We start from the raw sequence: 22,761 nt of genomic DNA on the forward strand, positions 1-22,761 counted from the left end.
GTCTGGTCCTATCCTTAAGTCGTGTTCCTCACATCTAAAGGTCGTGACCACCTCCATCCTTGACTTTAAGCGTTATTCATGCCATCTTGTCCTGTCTTCGGCGACCTGGAGAGCATTATAGATCGTGGAGAGAAGTGTTATGCGGATCTGCCCCCGCAGCCAAGTGGTACGTCGATTCTCTTTCTACGATCGCAAAGGCTTCGAAAACTAAAAAATGTATGTGAATGACATTTGCTATCGACAGGTCACGTGATCAAGATCTGTCATTCCCATACATTTTCAAAACGTTTGCGATCGTAGAAAGAGAATCGACGTGCCACTTGGACTGATCAGACCAACGCATCGGGCTGAGGCCACGCTCTTTCGTTCCACTTTCCTAGTGACCATCAGTGGGACATTAAAATATAATAAAAATTAAAAAGATACTTATGGGTAAATAGTAAAACATTTCTTATTAGAAAGAACAAAGTTGGAATGGAATATAAACAGATTAGGGCAAAATCCCAACTAGTAATTCATAATCATCATCATCATCTCGTCGCCAGCCTATTGGAGCTTAGAGCCAGCACGCTGCTGCAATGTGATTTGACGATGTTTAGAGTTTGACTCAGGAATGATCCAATCAAATTTTAATGATAATGATCTGGACCCATGGCTTAACAAGCTCAAAAAATACCTTACTTCCCGTATTTATTTTCTGCAAACAGTGTTAATAACAATGAAGATCAGACATCTGGAAAAGATTACCTAAAGGTAATAAAAGTGCATACTTATTGTATTAGAGTACACAAATGCATAACCGTAGGGTAACTATGCGTTTGTATTTTCCCAGACTATTTACTCTAATTAAACTTAAAGAAGTTCGTTTGTTTTAAAGCTAAAACTCATTTTAACACATTAGTAGTTTAAACTAAATTCTAAATTGGTCTAAAGACAATGTGTTTATCAAGATTCAATATCAATTTATTGTATATTACCCAATATCTATCTACTAACAATAAATTAAAAATTTAATAAAATTCGTACTAAATTGAATTTTTCAATAAAATTGCCTTTTTCTTGTTTTCGTGTAAAAAATTATGTTAAATATACATTTGGGTTTTACTGAATTGCTGTACGTGACTTGTGAATGTTTACGTTATGTATTACTAGCGGACGTCCGCGACATCGTCCGCGTGGAATTCCGTTTTCACAAATCCCGCGGGAACCATGGATATTTCCTGGATGAAAAGTATACGTGTTAATTCAGAGTAAAATCTATTTCCATTCCAAATTTCAACCAAATCGCTTCAGTAGCCGCAGCGTAAAAGAGGAACAAACATATTACACAGTTACACACTTTCACACTTACACACAAACTTTCGCCTTTATAATATTAGTGTGATACGTATTACTTAAAATCGTGTCCTGAATTCATGATTGTTTATGGTAACCCTAAGCACGAGTAAATGACTTGGGAGAAAGGTAAATCCCATCCAGATGTTTTCATCATGAAAGCAAATGAAGCAATAAATTATAACAATATTGCAGTTCCGAGTGAAAATGCGCCCCAACCCCTTTATTTGCTGAACATCTGGTGCAAACCCATTAGTTACTGCCGGCTTCGCTGAAACGGTTAATACCTATTACCTACCTACTGCTACTACCTAGGTAGGTACTTTGTACCGTTAACTGTAAAATACCAAGTTAAAATTAAATATGAACTAATAATTTTTGTTTTGGCTGGTGGGAGGCTTCGGCTGTGGCCAGTTACCCTACCGGCATAGACGTACCGCCAAGCGATTTAGCGTTCCGGTACGATGTCGTGTAGAAACCGAACGTGATTTTCATCCTCCTAACAAGTAAGCCCGCTTCCATCTTCGATTGTAGTCAAGGCACAGAAAACACCGTTTCCTTCCTTCACCGTTTGAGACACGTGATATTTAATATCATAAAAATTATGAACACTGAAAAGTTGGAGGTGCATGCCCCGGACCGGATTCGATCCTACGACCTCCGAATCGAAGGCAGTAGTCGTATCCACTGGGTTAACACGGCTCATAATATATTTTTTTATTCTTTACAAGTTAGCCCTTGACTACTTGTACATGTGTTTTCTGTGCCCTGACTACAATGAAAGATGGAAGCAGGCTAACTTGTTAGGAGTAGAATGAAAATCACGTTCGGTTTCTACGCGACATCGTACCGGAACGCTAAATCGCTTGGCGGTACGTCTTTGTCGTTAGGGTTGTAACTAGCCACGGCCGAAGTCTCTCTCCAGCCAGACCCGGACCAATTAAGAAAATCTCAATCTGCCTAGTCGGGAATCGAACCCAGGACCTCCGTCTTGTAAATCCACTGCGCATACCACTGCGCCACGGAGGCCGTACTTAGGTATAACCAACCAATTCATACATTTGACGGACGTAATAAAAGGCACCTATATTGAAAATCCAATATCAAATGATTTACACCTGGAGTGTGCGACAATAAACTCAAATCTCAAGCCAAACTAGTTCACTGCCACACTCGGAAACGGAACCACCCTCTCAAATAGCAACCACCACTCAACAGCCACAAAAAAAAACCCCGACAAACCGATTCCGAACGAAACTTGGCAGACGAACGTGGGCAAATCAAAATTCAAATCAGTCGGCGCTGAGCGTTCGGAGGGGAAGGTTGTGTCGAATCCATTCCGAAGTGCGGTTACGATATATCGCGTGTTTAATATCGAAATCGATAGATTCGCACAAACAAACAAATATTATTATAAAGTCTACCTCATTTATTAGTGGCGATAACTAAGTGTTGTGAATGTTTTAACATTTTTAAAGACAGTTTGTTACAAAAGTAAAATATCAACAAAACTTTTGCGTGATGGGTAAGTTTATTGTTTTGACAGTTTAGAACATTGATTTGACAGAACTTTGTAACCTAAAAATTAGAAATAATTCCAGTTGCTAATTTAATATTACATGAATTTCTCTATACTTGTATTAAAAAATCCATAATAATTATATTTAATGCAATGTCAACTACTGGAAGATCTTCAAAGATAGTTAAAATCACTTACGTGGATTAAATTTTCAGAATTTTATTAATCTTGGGGCAAATATTTCTCAATTGATACCTATAAATAATTAGTTATATCATATAGTTGTCTAATAGTTAAAAATATATATATATAAGTTTATTAGCAAATTACCAAGGTAGGTACAGTAGCCATGTTACATTTTCTGTGTAAGAAGTATAGTCCAATTACACGACTTTGATACTTTCATTATTTGTTCCAAATATTACAAAGAATTAAGACATGAAAAAAGGCGCTTACAGGCCTATTCACTCACTATCTTTAACGTATGTTAGTTGACATATAATACGAAATTTACTAATTATACTATTGTTAGTTATTATTATATACTGTTTACTAAATGACTTAGTTGATATGCGGTGCAATAAATGTATGTATGTATTATAGCGTTTATCAGAATATGTATCAAAAAATAAAATATTTCAACACATTATATATTTTTAAATTGAAAATTAAGTAATTTCGTAAAATAACGTGACTGTTTATTATATTATAGTTTGTCATTAGTATTTATTTTACTCAACCGCGTTTTTGTTTATATGGACATCAAGTAACAATTATATCTAGTCTCTAAGAAAGAGTTTACTTTGACTTCGATATTTCTTTTCACCTAAAATCACGACCGTGTAAAATTGCCTGGGAATTTGAAATTTGATTTATGCTCTATTATTTATGTGGATCATTCGCTATTGACTTAAAGTAAGGCACCAATACCTTTGAAATAATCAACATAAACGTATTGTATCTATAAACTACTTACTAAAGTGTAAAACTAATCTATAAACAATTTTTGTAAATTTTATTGATTGGACCCAAAAAATTAGTACACTGATTCGTTAGTATTGATATATAATCTGCAGTAATATAATCATTATAAGACTGCTGTGTTCCATTATTAGTTATCAAACTTAATAATATAAAACGTTCAAGTCCTGCAATATAGTACTATAGAAAATAAAACCTGTCCAATATCCTATCAAATATAGGTATGACGCAAAATATTTTAAGGATCATACGCCAGATCTAGCAGTAACATGTCGCGACACGTCGGTAACGTGAACATAAATATAGCGTAAGTAAGTAAGATATTATATATATTACATAAACACTTTCTTTATTTTCTGCGAAGTATCGATGCGATCTGGATTTTTTTATTTCTAATTAAAAAAAATACTGCATACGACAACGTATAGAAATATTTCATAAACATAAGTGAACGTATGTAATAAAATTTCGCAAATCATTAACTTCCCGCTAGCAAATCTACAAGCGTACTTTCACGGCACCGGAATAATGTAAAGAGACTTTAAGAGATTAGAATTTAGAACATAATAGTGCGGAGGTGGGCGCGTGGGAACGCTCCCAGAGTTCACGTGCCCAACACATCAGTTCGCCACAGTAAATCTACCATTAATATGCTAGATTTAGATAAACCTCTCGTTAAGCAGTACGGTTAAAGAAGTCATTAACTCTAGCGAAACGACTAACGGTTAAGCTTTCACGTATTATTAAAATCAGCATACTATATTATGTATTGTGTTGAATATGTATACCGATTTGTTATAGGTATTGAGATTTCCAATGCTACAAGATATTTGACTTTTAACTTAAATGTATCTGCAAAATCTTTTAATGTTTTCCATTAACTTTTATTACGCACGTATACGTATTTTATACGTACGAGTATAAAATACGTACACAACAAATCACAATAATTCTCTAATACGTATTAAAGTAAAAATTATTGCAAAATATTTTGTAATTAATCTACAAAATATCTATATAAAATTGAATCCGTGTTTCCTAATTCGCAGCCACGGCATCACGCATGTACGGTTGGACCAATATATCTAATTCTTTTTTGTAGTGTTCGTATTATCTATAAAAAGATTTTATGAAAAAAATATTAAGGATAATCGCGGATATTTACTTGCGCGGATAATCAGAAAAGTTGCATTTTTATGTATACTATATTTTTTTAGTTTTTCACAATGGACTACACGAATGTGACTTTTATATTCATAGTCAAATCAAGTAATTCATGATAAAAGCATTACTGGGTTACTTAACAACAGATGCAAATTAATTTCAAAATTGCAGTTTTTATTTCTATTATTATAACAGAAAAACCTGTTATTTTAAATATTGTATAAAATTAATTCTCCTTGCATGATGTAACAATGCTTGAACTCAAAACAATCTTAACAATACAACTTAATAAAATAATAATATTAAATCAAAGCCATTGAGTATTCAATAGTTTTGACTTTTAATAATGAATAATAATGTGGGTTATTGAAATGAGTACTGCGTCGCGTAGGCTCGTGCGCCCGTTTGACGAGACGGCAATAGTGCCTAGTTAGTGGTTCCGGATACGAATCGGACGTGTCGGATGTCGGCGTGACTCACGCGGCGCCCACGTTGGATTCACTGCGCCCACTGGCGCCCAGCCCGCGCAATTCCCGCGGAAAATCGATTTATTGTTCTATCATAAAATCGATTAATTTTAACTTCATCGAATACTTTATTGTTGGCTGATTGTATAGACTATGAATGAGATGGCACAATGGCTCAAGCCTTGTGCGTCGCTGTATAATTATATTTCCTTTTTTTCATCAGTGATTAAGTTGCAATTTATAATAAGGTTTGTGATTGTTTTACACGTTGTAACAGTTGTTAACAATAAATTTAGGCAGTTTATTATTACAATACATTCATCTACATAAAATATAATCTAACGACGCGTTGCCGTTTTCAAAATTAGATATAGATACGCGTTGCTGAGACAGATATAGCTGGCGTCTGCCCCGCGTCTAGGCTATTTAGGTTTTGGCATTGGGCATTTCGCAGTGTCGTGGGAAACTGAGTTGAACGACTGCGGGCCGTAGTCCCGCGGGGACAATACGGTGGCCCGCGATGGATTGCGCCGCGAGTTCGACCAGTCGTTCACCGCCGTACCTACATACCGCCCACCTGCGCGACCTGCTCTTTACCACTGCCCTGTAGGGTGACAATACAACAAATGCACTATAATATTTTTTTAACGTATACCGTGGAAGCGCCTGATTATTTGAACGCGCTAATCTATCGAACTACCAGTTGGATAGTATTTTTTTTGCGTATGTACGATAGCCACACTCATGAGGCTTTGTATGAAATCCTATGCAATTACTTTTTCACGGAGATAAAGTCCCGGGTGCCTGCTAGCTTATCTGTGTGTGTAGTTTGTGTGAATTTGTATACATAGTATACATTTTATATATAATATATTTATAACTATTATTCTAGCATATGAACATTTCGTGGACACCCTAGCAGTATGCGAACTTACATTGTTATGGCACTTTATAAAGTTATTTTGTTTAAACGCTTTTGGTAACGTTTACTGCCATTGTAACGTTTTATAGCTTTAATAATTTTAAGATAGTAGCTGTACTGTTCCGATAACTGGGGTCAAGTGGAATCCGTGTCGCTATTCACATTTCATATTTTCTACCGATTTCCAAAAAAGAAATTAACATTTTGCTGTAGTTTTCTCTTGTTTTTTGACTATTTTGGTTCATACTGTTTTTGATACTTTGTTGTTTTTCAATTCAGATTTAATACTAAAATTCAAAATTAAGATTTTATATTGACTTCAGGATTGTGCTCTGTAAAAACGTGTGTTTAATTTGGTTTAGTATTTTAAACATTGAATAGCCTCCGGGTTAGGGCTAGCGTGAAAGCTTAAAAGTGGCTAATGGTTATTGATAACGTCGCTGGGGTGTTGGGTGGCGGTCGATAAACCTGGCCAAGCGCCAAATGACCGGCTCAAATAGAACGACATGTCTACCCTGTACCTACATAGGTAACCAGCAAAACATAACCTTCAATTTCATTTTAATTAGGCTAGATCGATCTTGAAATTCTATGTGCTATAAATAATGTCTAAAAATGGTATTAGCATATGTTATTTGTTTGATTAAAATTGTGATAAGAATATAGAAAACTTCTCTATACTTGACTTAGATCCACCGCGCTCCTCTTATGCGAGTTGGTGGACTTTTCATGTGATAATGTGATAATGTTTTATTTTGCAACGATCACGTTCACATGATGTCATTGACAATGACCGGGACCGTTGGCATGACCCGTGAAAGGCTTTCCCAGGTGCAACATTAAAACTACTAAAACCACCTAATGTAATAGTAGTCGTCGTTTAAAAATTTGAAAAATCCGGACATTTTACTTATAAAGTAAGGAGATTATTAAATTAAAGTAAGGAAAGTAAATAAGCCTCAATAGCTCAAAAGTAAGAGCGGTTGGACTCATCACCGAGGGGTGGTCCTCACCCCGTTAGTCGTTCGTTTATTGTCGTACCCGCTCCTAGCACAGTCTTTCACTAGTCTTTCAGCACTAGTTGGAGGGGAATGGGAATATTGGTCATATTATAAAAAATATGGCAAAAAATTCTTAAAAAAAAAAGGAAAAAAAAATGGACTGGTGCGGCACGACATCCACTACGCTAGAGTTCGTCGTATTCTTATCGATAGCGCGATGATGGTCGCGGTCGATAGGCTTGGCTGCTTGCCAGCCAGCCGCCGCGCCCGCCGCCTTGGCGAGACCGTGTCGCGGACTGCGGGCCATTACTCGTAATCCACCCTCGGAAGTCGCGACGTCGAATGCAAACTCTTTACAACTTCCGAATTAAAACTCAAAACATCTCAAGTATCAAGACTACTATAATATACTATAATCTATATTAGTGAACGTTTGCGCTAATTTAATAAGAATAATCAGAAGTATCAAGACTTTTCGCACTAGTTATTCTTATTTCGCTATAATAATCTATATTTATAAAGAGGTAAAGTTTGTGGCATTGTAAGGAGTAATCTCTGGATCTTCCTACTGAACTGGTTTTGATAATTATTTTACCTCTAGAAAGCCACGTTATTTGTGAGTGTCATAGACTATATTGTATCCCCGTGTTCTCACAATAAGCAACGATTATGAATTCCGTAGACAAACAATGAGAAATCTTCCAAAACAATATTTTGTTGCATTTTAATTTATAAATCTCAAAGATTATTAAATTATAGTGATAGAGTGATGACAAATGATTCTATAGCAGTGCTTATCTATTCTAAACCGTTATACCTACCTACTAGTCTAGTCCATACTTTATGTTTAGATTATAATTATAATTTCTGAAAGTAATAGATACCTAGGTAAGTAGGTACTTACCTATCTAGATGAATTAAATTAAATAACACTATATTTTTTTAGCGTAACTGAAAATTTATTTACTAATTAGGTAGGTACCTAGGTATAATTCTTTCTAATGTAGTAAAACGTTTAATTAATATGATATTGTTTTAATTAGGTTTCACACGCTATGTTATAAGATGCCTATCATCACAAATTCACCGTTTGTTTTAGAAAAAGTAGGTTCCTACCTACAATTAGGTAGGTAGATACAATTATAATTTTATAATTTCGAAAAAAAACGGGCGGCGTCTTTGATGGTTTTCTGAGATTTTTTAGGGGCATGGGATGTGCATTAAAAAAAAAAGAAAAACGAAATGCAAAACACGTACATAAGTCTGTAGCTCTTATTTGCTTTGCTCAACAATAATCTAAGGAAAGCTTGGCAACTTCGTTCGCTCGCGATGGTCCGCGGGGCCGTGGGGCGTATAGCGATGAATGAAAAACCCACGACTGATACGCCTCTCTTCCTCGCACGCACAATTTCACACCCGCTCAGTTTTTCTCCCCCGTCGCTCGCATATCATGGCAGTGTCATCAACAAACTTGCCAGACTTATAAAATATATATTATAGGCTGCCTATCTTTAAGATCGGACGTATTAAAGTAATTGCTACAAAAACAGAAAAACTAATTAAAGACTGACGCTGTCGTGGGCGTTCTTTAGTTAAATGAAAAAAATTGTGCGTCTCGGGACGCTCGACAGAAGTGATAACCAATAAACCTGCTGCCGTATGCGTGACAGAAAGGGAAGCCAGAGAGAGCGGCGTGGTAACGCGTTACGTTACGTAGTGGTTTGTGATCCCATATGAAGTTACTTCAACAAAACCTGGTAACTTTACTTTACAGGTAGGCACTTACTTTGAAATATATTATATAGTATATTCGCAAACTTTGTAATGTGGCAAAAACAAGAAATAATTCGTAAACGAATACGCGAGTGTCAACGCGACACCTCAAAGGGAAAAGGAACAAGAATGGAAATCCTCGCACTTATGTCTACGTTCATTGAAATGAAAATGCTAATGAACTTTAACGCGTGTTATTTTAAATCATGGCCAACCAACAAGAACACAACAAACGATACGTGCCGTTTTATTTTCGATGGATAGCATGGTGCCTCCCTTTTACCAAAGACAAAGATATTGTAGTCACTTCAAGTATTGAATAAAACTATGTAATTGAACTAGAGCCTGCTTCGTAGCAAGGCAATTATTCAGATCAAACTCTGTTCTTACAGATCTTTAAAGGTGTTTTTCTAAAGGGTGTCGCGGAGCTAATTGAGTGTTATAATTGCATATATCATAATATGCCAATAAAAAAATCAACGAGAGTGCCGGCCGAAGTGAAACGTAAACGTTGTGCATTTTTAAATGAGAGGATTACCAGCAAAACCTCTGTATAATTTTCTTAAAGACCTTGGCCTCACTAGAAGTGCAGCAAGTTATATATTAGAAAGAGTTTCCAAAGCTCTAGTAAGATCTTACCAAATTTGGCTAGGCAGGGAGAACAACATGAGCGGAGAAAGGGAGTGTTAGTTGATTGTCAAGGATGTCCTTAATCCTACACCCATCGGTTACAAGTCCGGGGATCTGCTCAGAACTTTTCTCTCTGCCACACGATGGATTCACCGGTACGAAGAATCCATGGATGGCTAAGATATTTCCTATATTATATACATATTTTGTTTTATTTTATTATATCGATATATTTTGGTATTCCAGAGGTTTTTCATCTAAAACAAAAGCAATCTTGGAACACGACTTGACGACAATTTATCATAATTAATGATTGTGGATATCCTGCATCGATTTGCTGCGCAAAATGCAATAGTCATTTCGAAAATAAACAAAAAAACAATTTTTATATACTTTCTTAATTGCTTAATAATTTATTTATTCCACATATACAAAACCTTTGAGGATAATTTATTTTTTCCCAGATATAACTATCATAATTATGAGGATAATTTACATAAATCAATCTCTTTATGAATGTAATTGGTTTGGCCATTTTGCCTTCGATTGGTTAAGGAACTTACGCATTTGGTGAAGTTATAGGTATATAATGTTTGTTACCTGCTATAATCATTCCATGCATTTGCGTTATTGTGGTCAGAGTTTCCAGTAACAATTCATTACTTGATTTAATTCATTAACCGACTTCTAATTAATTAATTTCCACTGCAAAGTTACGCATACACATGAAATGTGCAAAATGAAGGAAAGAAAGAAGACGAATTACTCATTGATTCTAAAATCGAGGAAAGACATTTTTACTTAAATATAATGGTCTATCATATAAAGAAGTGACCAATAATTCTAAGATCTCCTCCACGACATTGAAATGGTCGTCAAAATCATGGAGTGCTGCTAAACCGATCATCAGCATCGGCATCCTAACTTGTATATATGTTTTCTGTGCCCGCGCGCCACCCACGAGTGGCATGGAAAGTAGCGAGGGAAGTAAGCAGAGACGTAGTGTGGCGACGTTACCCATCCTGCCGCATATCATGCCGCTCGTCCTGCCCATCTCTCCCAATTTTGTTGGCGCGAGTGCAAGTCAAAATCCTAGTACGGGGTAAACGATTGTCGCGGCAACACGAGGATCATTGTGTGGCAGCGGCATAAGATAAGACATGTAATAGATTTTTTGTAACAATGTTTGTTTTGTTTCAGATGAGCGGCAAGCGCACACGAAGCTATAGATGCGCCGTGCACCAGAGAGACCGCGAGGTCAGCTCTGAGAACGACTTCCATCTCCTTCTCGAAGACCCCACACTATTTGCCAGGTATGGACCCATATCGTACTTACAGCCATCGCACATCATCTTCACAATAGTCAATAGACCCGCACTGAGAACACATGCCTTTTGTAGAAATTTCTAAACACCACCGTCGTGAGCCACTCAGCTTGCATCCAGCGACTCGCTTGATGTCAGTCTATCTTGCGGAGGATCGACCAATACTGTGCTTTCCGGTGCGGGGACCTGATTCTAACACCTTTGGGACCCGGGACTTCCAAACGCCAAAGTTCTGAGCCGCCTTCCTCCTGCGATTCGCTTGATGTCGTCAATCCTTTTTGCGGGCGATGCAAGTATGCAAGACAAACTCCGCACTTTCCGGTGCGGAGTTGACTTTCCTTGGCATCCTAGCAGCACATTTAGATGTCAGTCCAATGGTTAACCTGTTTAACTAGATCAATCCAGAGTTTGACTAGTGCATCGAACTATATTGGGTTCTTCTTAGTTACAAACAATTCCCAGTTTTGATCCCGTAGTTCAGAAGTTGGTGATGCTACACCCCTTTACCTCGGAGAGATAAAACACATTTGTCAAAATATATCGGCCAAAGTGACCATAGATAAGTATATAATATAGATAGTAAAATAAAGCAGATCGGATATGCCGTGACAAATCGATGTCAATGTAACAATTTCACAACAATGTTTGGTACAATACAAAAATTCCAGTGCAATGTAACAAAACCAACAGTTAAACTAGAAAACAATTGTACACAACGGCAAAAATTATAAGTGTTCGCGTTTGAAATGTATAAAAAACCAACAGAACCGTTTGTTGAGGTCGTTACAAATTTTTTAGGTTGTGTCGTGTCACATTGACATGTAGTGTGCTTTCATGTAATAAAAACGTTTAATAAATTACAACACCGTCAATAAACCCCTTGGCGTAAAAGTAAGCAATTTATTACATTCAGCAGGTCGTTTAGATTTTTTTGCGAAATCGTTTTCTCAGTAACTCGTACTTACATGACGACATCACACATCGTTCGACACATCGACACACACATGATGTTCAGTAGTTCATAGCCTTGTCTACCGGCAAGGATACTGAATGCATCATCCGTAGTATCATCCTTAACAAACCCATATTCGGCTTACCGTTGAGCACGAGACTCCTCAATGAGAGGGGTTATCTAATAGTCCACCACGCTGGCCCAATACGGCCACACATGTAGAGAATTAAGAAAATTCTCATATATGCAGGTTTCACATAACACTGTTTTTCGTCGTCATTTGAGACACTGTAGCTGTTAAAAAAAATACTTATTAATTATGAGATAAATTGTGTAATATTTAAACGCGTAATTATAATATGTTTGCCATTAACTCAACGAAACTGATTGTAGAGAATAGGCTGTTGGGTAGTGCGATAAAAACATCAATGGGATGTCTGAGAAACATTTTTTTGTCTGATAAAGTCACCTGACACCCTTCTCTACCTAACCAAATAGCAATAATTATAACAAATTGTGTAGTAACACTTGTTTCATTGTTGCTTAGGAGTACATATTTTGAGGATTTCCCATTACTGTTTACGTATTGAAATGTTTTCTTTTTTAGGGAAACAGTTTTTGTCTGTTAAACCTCTGCCTACTAACTTATTGTGTAATCACTTGTTTCGTCATAGTGCATATTTTTCTGATTTCCCATTACTTTTCACGGATTTCAATGTTTTTTTTTTAATATTTTTGCTGATTGACTCGTAATTGTCACAGGATGGTGCACCTCGTAGCGATGGAGGTGCTCCCCGAGGAGAGGGACCGCAAGTACTACCAGGAGCGGTACACGTGTTGTCCACCGCCCTTCTTCATCATATGTGTTACTTTACTAGAGGTGAGTTTATGGCGTCATTTACTTTGCCAGGAGTATCCATAGAGTTATGGACCCACGTCGCACATTCAATTGGACGGTTGAGATTTATTTTTATCTTTACAAGTTAACCCTTGACTACAATATCAACTGATGGTTAGTGCTGATGCAATCTAAGATGGAAGCGGGCTAACTTGTTGGGAGAGGAAAATTCACACCCTTTTCGGTTTCTACACGACTTCGTGGCGGTACCAAAGATTTAGTATAAAATCGGTAGTAAAAGGTTGGTGATTAGCCATGGCATAAGCCTCCTACCAGCCAGACCTGGACCAATTAAGAAAACTTCAAACTTCAGTCGGAGATCGAACTCAGGATATCCGTCTTGTGTTAGGTAATCAGTGGATAGATCTGCATCCGTGGATTCGATTCCCACCACTGGAAAAGTATTTGTGTGTAAGTAAAATCACAATACGATAGTCTACACCTAACCGTGGTCATACGTTTGAAAATTATGCACAGTTGTTGTGAATATATGAATTATTTGCCGTTAGGGGGACTAGAAAATCGGTGCATCACTTTCTACGGCGAGCGCTTCGCCCGATAGCCGCTCTAGTTGCTTCGGTTAATTAAAAAGTGTAATTGCGGATTTCACATCCGTGCAAACAAGCGGTTTACGTGAATCACAACAATCGACGCGCGCGCACGCCGCTGAACGGTGCTCGTCACACATTGATTCACCGCACGTTTAGGCGCCGTATGTCATTATCAGGCGTGCTTAAGGTTGTCTATTAGGGTATGCACCCTTACTAAGGTACACTCATTCATCATCATCATCATTATCAACTCATATTCGGTTCACTGCCGAGCTCGAGTCTCTCAGAATGAGAGCGGTTAGGCTAATAGTTCACCACGCTGCAGCTGGCCCAATGCGGATTGGCAGACAGATAATTTACACACTCATTACGATTCTTAATTCATGAAGGAATTTGGAAGCTTTCGTAGCTGTAAAAAGGGATTAGTAAAGAAAAAATAACGTAAAATTAGTAAGATTTTGTAAGAAAAATTTATAAAACTAGAAAAATCTGCATTTGACGCTAAGAAAAATAAGTATATCTTGGGTATCATCAACGTCATAAACATATCAGCCGATGGACGTCCACTGCAGCTGCCTTATCATGTATCTCAGTGTACCATTCGAACAATCAATCACTACATCGATTTTCATCGTATTTTCGTTTTTGTGATGTTCTTACACTGGTATTTCTACGAAATGTCCTTGACTACGCCATTTTACATTAAGTGGCAATGATGTATTGTTTTAACAATCATCTGACATGAATATTTCAACAGAATTACGTAAATGTCAGTTTTTTATTAAAATAACGTTAATACATGCTACTTCTATTACTATACTAATGTAACTTTACGTAAAATGACGATAATTATGTAATTTCGTTGAAAAAACAATGTTTGATGATATTTGAATGATAAATGATATTTGCAATAACGAAAATAAAATATAAACGAAAATAAAACGATGAAAAACGATGTAGTGACTCATTAATAGAATGGTACACCGAGCTACATAATATCCCTGCAGGACACGTCTTTTGTAGGGACTTACAAACATCACGATGCTGAGCCGCCTGAAAACCCGTTTAAAGGAGCAGCGTTTCTTTCTTTGATGGTCAGCAGTGTTTCTAATTTCTAAATGCTAGCTTAACGGTAATTTACTTACATGTTACATTAATGTCAAATCGATTCGGTAATCGGTTTCAGCACAGTGTAGAGCGAGCCTTACGTTAGCTACAGTTCGATATCGATAGGACACAGATCGAGCGGGTTTCCCTCAATGAATAAGTAAACACACGTCAAGGCCTAATTGCCGGAAAATGTACCTATTGTCCGCTTCATCGAGCCTCAATTATTCTCTGCCTCGTTGGTACAGTAGTTAGCCTACATGGTTTCGGATAACGAGGTCTTGGGTTCTAACTTTTAATCCTCGGTCGTGCTATGGAATACTGAGTTTTCTTCTAAGAAAATTCTCAAAAAATTTGGCGGAAAGAAATCGGTCCCAGACATTATCATTAACATCTGTTAATGGTCGTTAATGAATTTAACATTATCACTCTAAGCTCAGTAATCCGCATTCAAGTAGCGTGGTGGGTCTAAGCTCCATTTCCTCTCTCGTATAAGGAGAAAAGTCCTGGGCCTCTAGCCATGTGGCACGTCTTTCTACAAACTATTCGAAAAGTAACAAAATGTACAAGATTGACAGATTCTATCGACTTGATCACGTGACCTGTCGATTACGAATGTCATTCCCATACATTTTGTTAGTTTTCGAAGCGTTAGCGTTTATCGTAAGAGAATCGACGTGCCACATGGCTACAGGCCCAGGCCCTGTAGTGAGCTGTAAAAATAGGATAATGATTAACGATGATGATGATGATGACCACAAATCTGATTTCAGAAGGGTCCGGTGATTTCCATTTTCCAAAAGCGATCGAGATTGCGAATAGACACACAGATTATATTCAAAAGATTTTCACTCTTACAATATCATATTTCCGTGAAATTGCGGAAAAATTTCTTTACCACATAAAACTTTCCATCAGACAATAGCACCCAATGGAAGATGCATTGCGTTTTTTGCGTGTTGTAGGTACCTACGCATATTTCTCATAAAGTTGATTACTTTTTTTTATTGCTTATGAAAGGTATTAGAAATCTACGTGTTCGTGTTGATGTTTATCGTGATCATAAACGAACTGAAATCATTGTACGAAACTTTGACCATAGCACACCATAGCCAATTAGGTTTGCTTATTTACTGGGCGGGTAATTAACTGATATTTATTCGGTTTTAAGGCTTTGTGGGCGACCGAATATTAATATTTCGTTTGGTATATTTCTAAACTCCACCGTCAGTTATTTTATTTGCTTAAGTTAAAAAGTAATTTTATTACGTTTTGTCTATACTAATATTATAAAGAGGAAAACTTTGTTTGTATATTTGTATGTTTGTTTGTTTGATTGTAATGAATAGGCTCAAAAACTACTGGACCGATTTAAAAATTCTTTTACCATTCGAAAGCTACATTATCCACAAGTAACATAGGCTTAATTTTATTTTGGAAAAAAATAGGGTTCCGTAAGATATTTGGGTTTTTCGGACACAAGGTGTAAAAAATCAACCAGAAAAGTAGGGTAGGGGTAGGTAGGGGTAGGATATAGTAGTAGGGATAGGTAGTTGAAAGTTTACATCGAGTTTTACGCGGACGAAGTCGCGGGCGCCGGCTAGTACGAAATATTAATGTTCGGTAATTATTATTTAGTTCTCAAGTGTGTCTAAAACTGTTTTAACTAAGAAGAATAAAATAAATGTATTATACTATAATAGCCTGTTCAGAAAAATGGTTTTTCTTGTTATTGCTCAGTTTTATATTTCTAACTGTACATTTTTATACACCTAGTTAAATTAAAGCGCCCTACACACGTTCCGACATAAGTACAACCCCAATCACATCTTAACGATAAAAATATCTTCTTAAATATAGAAAAGTAGCTTGAATTGTAAAATAATTCATTATATACATACTTGTATATTTGCATTACTAATTGAAAAACTGCAGATTTCGTTCGGATATCCGTTATACAACGGAAACACAGTTTTATTATTCTGGTCGAGGTCTTATACGGTCGGATAGACAAAGGGACTACCGGTCTACTTTAACTTGTATAGACCGTTATATTTTATTATAATGAATTGATTGTTTATCAAAAAGAAACTAAATACCCTATTTCCACTAATGAAATAACATGTACAATATATTTAGCGGATGTGTCACCCTATCCATTATTTTAATGATTAATTTATATAATATGATTATGTATTGTAAATATAACTTATGTTGTTGTTTGCAGTTAGGAGTATTCGCGTGGTACGCATGGGGTGCAGGCGGAGTTGCGGCCGCGGCGGGCCCCGTGCCGGTCGACTCGCCTTTGGTGTATCGCCCCGACAGGAGACGAGAGCTGTGGCGGTTTCTCACCTACAGTGTTGTGCATGCCGGATGGTTGCACCTCGCGTTCAACCTGCTTGTACAGTTAGCGGTAAGTGCTGCACTATTTTACTTTATTTAAAGAAGAAGTCCTAATTTGTCAAGATATTCAACCCTGATCAATACCATGCCTTTATGACGTTAAATCAAACATAAGTATAATATCCCTACATCTGTACACTGGAAGCAACAGTAGATTTTTTGAGTAAAACTTCTTTACGCACACTTGAAAACGAAGTAGTGAGAGAGTAAGAACTTTTCCTTCAGTCGTGTGGTAACGACATTATAAAAAAACACCATTAGGCCGTTTTTTTGGGCAATATTTGTATGTGTTAATGTTAACATTAAAAACTTTAAAGTAACTAATTAGAGGTCTTATTATGTTTCCAGGTTGGACTACCTTTAGAAATGGTGCACGGAGCGGTGAGGTGCGGTGCGGTGTACCTTGCCGGTGTGTTGGGCGGGTCGCTCGCAGCGTCGGTGCTAGATCCGGACGTGTGTCTCGCGGGCGCGTCGGGTGGTGTGTACGCGCTGTTAGCCGCTCACCTAGCCAACGCGCTGTTGAACTTCCACGCGATGCGCTACGGCGCGGTGCGATTGGTCGCCGCGCTTGCGGTCGCGTCGTGTGACGTCGGCTTTGCAGTTCACGCTAGGTATACTAAGGTGAGTTATAGATTTATGCCATCCATTAAAACATTGATTCTGTATACTTGTTGAAATATTTTAATTTTCCAAATATTATTTTAATGAAACGTACAAATATATATTTAAAAAAAAATATTGTTGAAATGAATACAAATATTGACATTGGTCTAAAATTTGAATAATAGAGCTTCCAGACTTTTAAGCTATAAAAAAGTTCAGTTTTGATTTTTTAAAATTCAATTTGGAAGCTAGCTATAACGCTCAGCTACTGATGATCAAGTCTGCAGCGATATTTGTTTCACTGTCCACATCCCAACGTGCGTTGCAGAGTTGATCGTCAGTGACCGACGTAATGGTCTTACATTAAATATTTAAAACTCGCGTGCATTGACCTCATATAATAAATGGACGCACAATCATGTAGAAAATGTCACTTAAAAACTGGCCAATTTTGCTTTGATAGATTAAGAATTATTGGTAAAGAAAGTTATAAGGACCTAAAGGCCTTTAAATATAGTCCAATATTCGACAAAATCCCAAATTCAAAGCAAATTCAACCTTAAGTATTGAGTTTAAGGTTGAATTTGCAAATGCGACTACTTGGATTGAGTGCCAAGAAGTTGTATTTGGCATTCATTGATTTGGGATGTTTTTTTGTCGCTGATTGTGCATCCACTTTTTATTAGGAGATCGATGCTGCGACTATAAATCCAATAGGTTACATAAACTAAAGTTTTCCATCGTTTGTAAAGCAGGAAGCGCCGCCGGTGTCGTACGCGGCGCACGTGGCGGGCGCGCTCGCCGGGCTCACCATCGGGCTGCTGGTACTGAAGCACGCGCAGCAGCGGCTGTGGGAGCGGCTGCTGTGGTGGGCAGCGCTGGGCGCCTACGCGGCGTGCACGCTCTTCGCGGTACTGTACAACGTGTTCAGCGCGCCGGTGGACGAGCTGCATTACATGCCGCCCGACCCGCCGCCCGACGCCGGCTTCTGATCTGTCACAGGCTTCGATGTTGTTTCGTAGCTCCGTGCTCCTGGTGTATCGTATCGTATAGCGTTTATCAGTATTGTTTGGTCGTACCAATGTGACGTCATTTTTAAAGTGCATTGGATGTGACGTTAGTTTGCGTTATGACGTTTGTTTAGGTATTGTTTGTGTCACGTTTTGCAAGTTTCGTGTCGTAACGTAATGTTGTATGTATCATATGTCGTGATATAGGGCTCTGGTGACGTTTGTAATTTAATTTAATTTTTTACCAAAATATGGTATTATCGATGTAAATTTACCTTTGCATCATAAAAGATGCAGTGATACGTTTATACGTTTATCGCTTAATTAGTCAACTTTCGTATGATGTTGTAAAATATATTAGTATTTTCTCATTTATGTCATTCAATCACGAAAATGTTTAAAAATGTTCTTAATTAAAATACATAAATATTGCAGCCAAACGAAAATTAATCTTCAGACAATGTTTCAATGATGGTCTATACGATGGTCTTTAGTCCACACGATACGCATACGATACGATACACGTGGGTCGTGTATATCGGGCTTATTACCACGCTTTAATATAATAATGTTAGTTGCTCTAAGTCGAAGCCTAAAGATACAGTCACGTGACCGTGACCGACTCACAATACGCCTAGTCAATTTACCTTAGTGTGATACGCGATAAGTAGCATTATTTGAGGAGGCCGAACGAATGTATGTCTTTGCCTGCTGTATTTTTAGGTTTTTTTTTATCCATTCCTGCTCTTAAGCGGGCTGTCATGTCATATAAAACTGTCACGCTGACAGCACTTGTCAACCGGTTTGACAGCTAAATCTGTCAACTTGACGGTTTTGTACGTGTCGCCACGCGATTGTTGGTAGTAATCGTGATTGCTAAATGCAAGTTTGTTACAGATAACTGTATGTGATTCTCTATGACATTTTAATTCACTGCATTTAAACAGAATTATTGACGTTACTGCAATTTGTAACATATTTTTTTCTTTATCATTTGAAACAATATTCGTAGATGTTTTATCTACGGTTATATATATTGTAAACACCTCTAATTGCGTATTTGGTTGGTGTTTGTTTGCAAATGAGTAATACGTTTTGACTGTTATGCAAAAATTCAAATGTCATAAAGAGTAGATCAGCTGTATACATTTTATTTTTAATCTATGTTATGTTCCGTTACCTTGCACAGTGCAAGACTGTGCCTTTGTGATGTTCCGCTGTCATACCCGATGCGGTCTCCTCACGATACTTAATTGTTAAGTAGTCTTTGGGTTAAAACACACACGATACTACGTCGTATAGTGATACGATGCGACATCAACACGGTACGATATCTTGTCGTATACATATTATTAAAATTTATATCGTAATTTGTGCAGTGAGTTTTTGCATACTCGTTGTAAATATTCGCGAGACGATATCGTATCGTAACAAGACGTCGTTGAGTGTGAATGTCTTTTGGCCCTTAATGGTATAGGATAGGTGAACTATTTTTGTACCAACTATCTACGTCCGTAGTATATAGGTTGAAAGCACTAACCTCTATAATACTAGTAAGCTGGACTGGTGATAGACATTCCTTTTAAAATATATTTTGGCGCTATTTTGCGCTATAATGTAGTGATACCTATATTACAATAAAAAAAATATTAATGTTACATATTAAAAAAAATAATAGTAGGTATTTTATCATTGTTGCCATAAGCGTAGAAAAATTGTAATTTGAATCATAATTGCAATAGTCGATAAGTATTTTTGAATCAAAATCCTATCATTATAAAATGCCCTTATTTGGTTTACGGAAACAGTGGCGTAATTAGAGTGGCAAACTGACCCAGGCCCACGAATGGGCCCTACATGATTTTAGGGCCAGTGAATTTGCCACGGGCCTTAGATACTATGGTTACGCCATGGAAAACTCGCACGATGCTACTTTATTCTATACTTTAATCATTAGCTTACAACTTGTAAACTTGTCCATATTACTAGTATTAGAGAAGTGATTTGAAGGCGTTACCGCAACACAGTATATAATGTTCAGTGAGGACTGACAACTCGACCAAATGCCGTATCTAATTAATTATAGGTTTTTTTTAAATAAATAGTTGATTCTTGATTTTCTATAACGGTACCGTTGAAGGCATTTCGTTGAGAGTCAGTGTTGTTATGCTGCCTTTCCACCAGGAAGATAATTTTGTAATTAAAAAATTTTGTAGAACCATATTATAAATATCAGAAATTAAATCGGTAAAATAAGTACTTATCTTAGCTCAGAAAAATGAAAGGATCATTATGCTTTAAAACTTTTAACTAGAAACAACTAAGAAATAAGAACAATAATTACAACGTGGCTATCATAGTCACAGACACATTTTTTATAGTATGCGCCAATCCGTCTGATCCCTATATCGTAACTTATTATGGTTCTTCTACAGATTAATTTACCTTCTGAATTTCCAGTTTATAGTTTCTCTCTAACGTATAGTATACCTTTTCTAAAAGGTCATTAACGTAAGATTCAATATTTTTGCTGTGGCTCTTTATTAAGTACAGACAATATTACTTAATAAAACACAGCTAAGGTTCTCTTTAAAAAACAAAACTTAGTATAGTTCGCCACAGATAAGAAAAGTTACACAATACTTATTGATGGCATAGAAGCACATCACAACCAACATCACAACTTATCAACATCACATCAACTGGTGGACAGGCAGCTCTATGCCCAGCACACCAAAGATTAGTATAAAATGGCGTCCATGCTCCAGTAATGGAATTCCCTTTCTGTGTAAATTTCGAATGCGAAACTTGATTTTAATGTCTACTTCAAATGATTGCTCAGAACGAGAAAAAAAAATATTATTCGCTTTACTTATTTGTAAATGAGTGTTATAAACGCGTATATTGTGTAATTGCTCAATTACAACGTTTTTTTATTCTGTAATATTATGATTATTATGCTCAAAAGTGAGTTTTTGTTTTATATGGGATCAATTTGTTATGTTCACTAAATAAATACGTAAAGTGATTCGTCCACTAGTTCACTTGAGTGTACCTCTACGGTATGAAGATTCGATGTTTTAACGAACACATGTTATCAGTAAAGCCATCGAGAACAGATAAAGAATGTTAACTTATATTAATTTGATTCCGTGCGAATAAAGTGTTAGCTGGTATCTGACACTATTTAAAAAAAAAAAAAAACATACATACAGCCGAACGTAAAACCTCCTCCTTTTTGGAAGTCGGTTAAAAAGGATAAAATTGTCCATTATCTTTCAACTGGATTAAAAAATATCATATTTTTTGAGACGTGATTGATTACATGAAAATTTTAATTTTTAAAATAATTTTTTGGCACAACGCTAACAGCAATAATGGTCTATATTTTTTCGTTTCATGACGTCACGTAAACACTAAACCAAACAGTTTAGTGTTTCACAAAATTATTACTTTGACGTTTATTCCTTTATCGACATCAAGTAATATCGTGACGTCACATATTGAGGGTTTTTGACGCTTGGAAAAATTTTAAAATTATGTAAAATTTTTAAATCATTATCTTTTATCAATAATTGATATCGATATATTTCGGATCTTTATTCCATGTATACATGAGTCAACTACCCTATTGTATGTCTTTGATGTTAATTTCGTGCGGGTTATGTCAATAAGTATCTTCTATTTTTCTTTGGAAGTCAGGATAACGTCTTTATCTTTCTTTATTTAGTCTCGTTGGCTTTGCTTTACTCACTAGTAAATAGATTAATATTATTGTAATTATTATGATGTGCCTGATTCCTATTATTATAAAGTTGATTGTATACTTTTAATACGAATCAAATAATGTCACATGCCGACTGATTTTTTTTTTGTGTATAAATTATTGCAGAGTGTTTTCATTTAATTTATTTTAAATTTATTTTAAGCGTGAATCGTAAATAATTATTAATTATGTGATTATATGAAAAAATAAGATTGAATATGATTAAAAGTGAATGATAAACTATTAAAATTGATTGAAAACTATTCTTGACGTTTAATTTAAATTCAACCCCATCGATCTCCTATTAAAAAGTGGATGCGCAATCAACGACCGAAAAACGTCCCAAACTCAATG

At 36.5% G+C, this 22,761-nt stretch overlaps 1 protein-coding gene across 2 annotated transcripts; it reads left to right on the forward strand.

Moving 5' to 3' along the window:
* Nucleotides 1–2,607: 2,607 nt before the first annotated feature.
* On the forward strand, nucleotides 2,608–22,670 carry LOC112047794 (rhomboid-related protein 3). 2 transcript variants are annotated; one of them, XM_024085037.2, is made up of 6 exons: nucleotides 2,608–2,860; nucleotides 10,993–11,105; nucleotides 12,832–12,949; nucleotides 16,853–17,038; nucleotides 17,377–17,649; nucleotides 18,384–22,670. In XM_024085037.2, the coding sequence occupies exons 2-6, from the start codon at nucleotides 10,993–10,995 to the stop codon at nucleotides 18,621–18,623; spliced, it is 930 nt and encodes a 309-aa protein (XP_023940805.1). In that variant the 5' UTR covers nucleotides 2,608–2,860; the 3' UTR covers nucleotides 18,624–22,670. The 2 variants fall into 2 exon arrangements, with proteins under 2 accessions (XP_023940805.1, XP_023940806.1); XM_024085038.2 differs by having other exon boundaries at nucleotides 18,387–22,670.
* Nucleotides 22,671–22,761: the final 91 nt, after the last annotated feature.

The sequence above is a fragment of the Bicyclus anynana genome, chromosome 11 (assembly GCF_947172395.1).
Source record: "Bicyclus anynana chromosome 11, ilBicAnyn1.1, whole genome shotgun sequence".
Taxonomy (NCBI): domain Eukaryota; kingdom Metazoa; phylum Arthropoda; class Insecta; order Lepidoptera; family Nymphalidae; genus Bicyclus; species Bicyclus anynana.

Excerpts from the sequence above, each read along its gene's own strand:
- LOC112047794 (XM_024085037.2), top strand. The coding sequence starts at position 10,993 with ATGAGCGGCAAGCGCACACGAAGCTATAGATGCGCCGTGCACCAGAGA. Across the intron at positions 17,039-17,376 it reads ACCTGCTTGTACAGTTAGCG|GTTGGACTACCTTTAGAAAT; the intron begins GTAAGTGCTGCA and ends TTATGTTTCCAG. Across the intron at positions 17,650-18,383 it reads TTCACGCTAGGTATACTAAG|CAGGAAGCGCCGCCGGTGTC; the intron begins GTGAGTTATAGA and ends TCGTTTGTAAAG.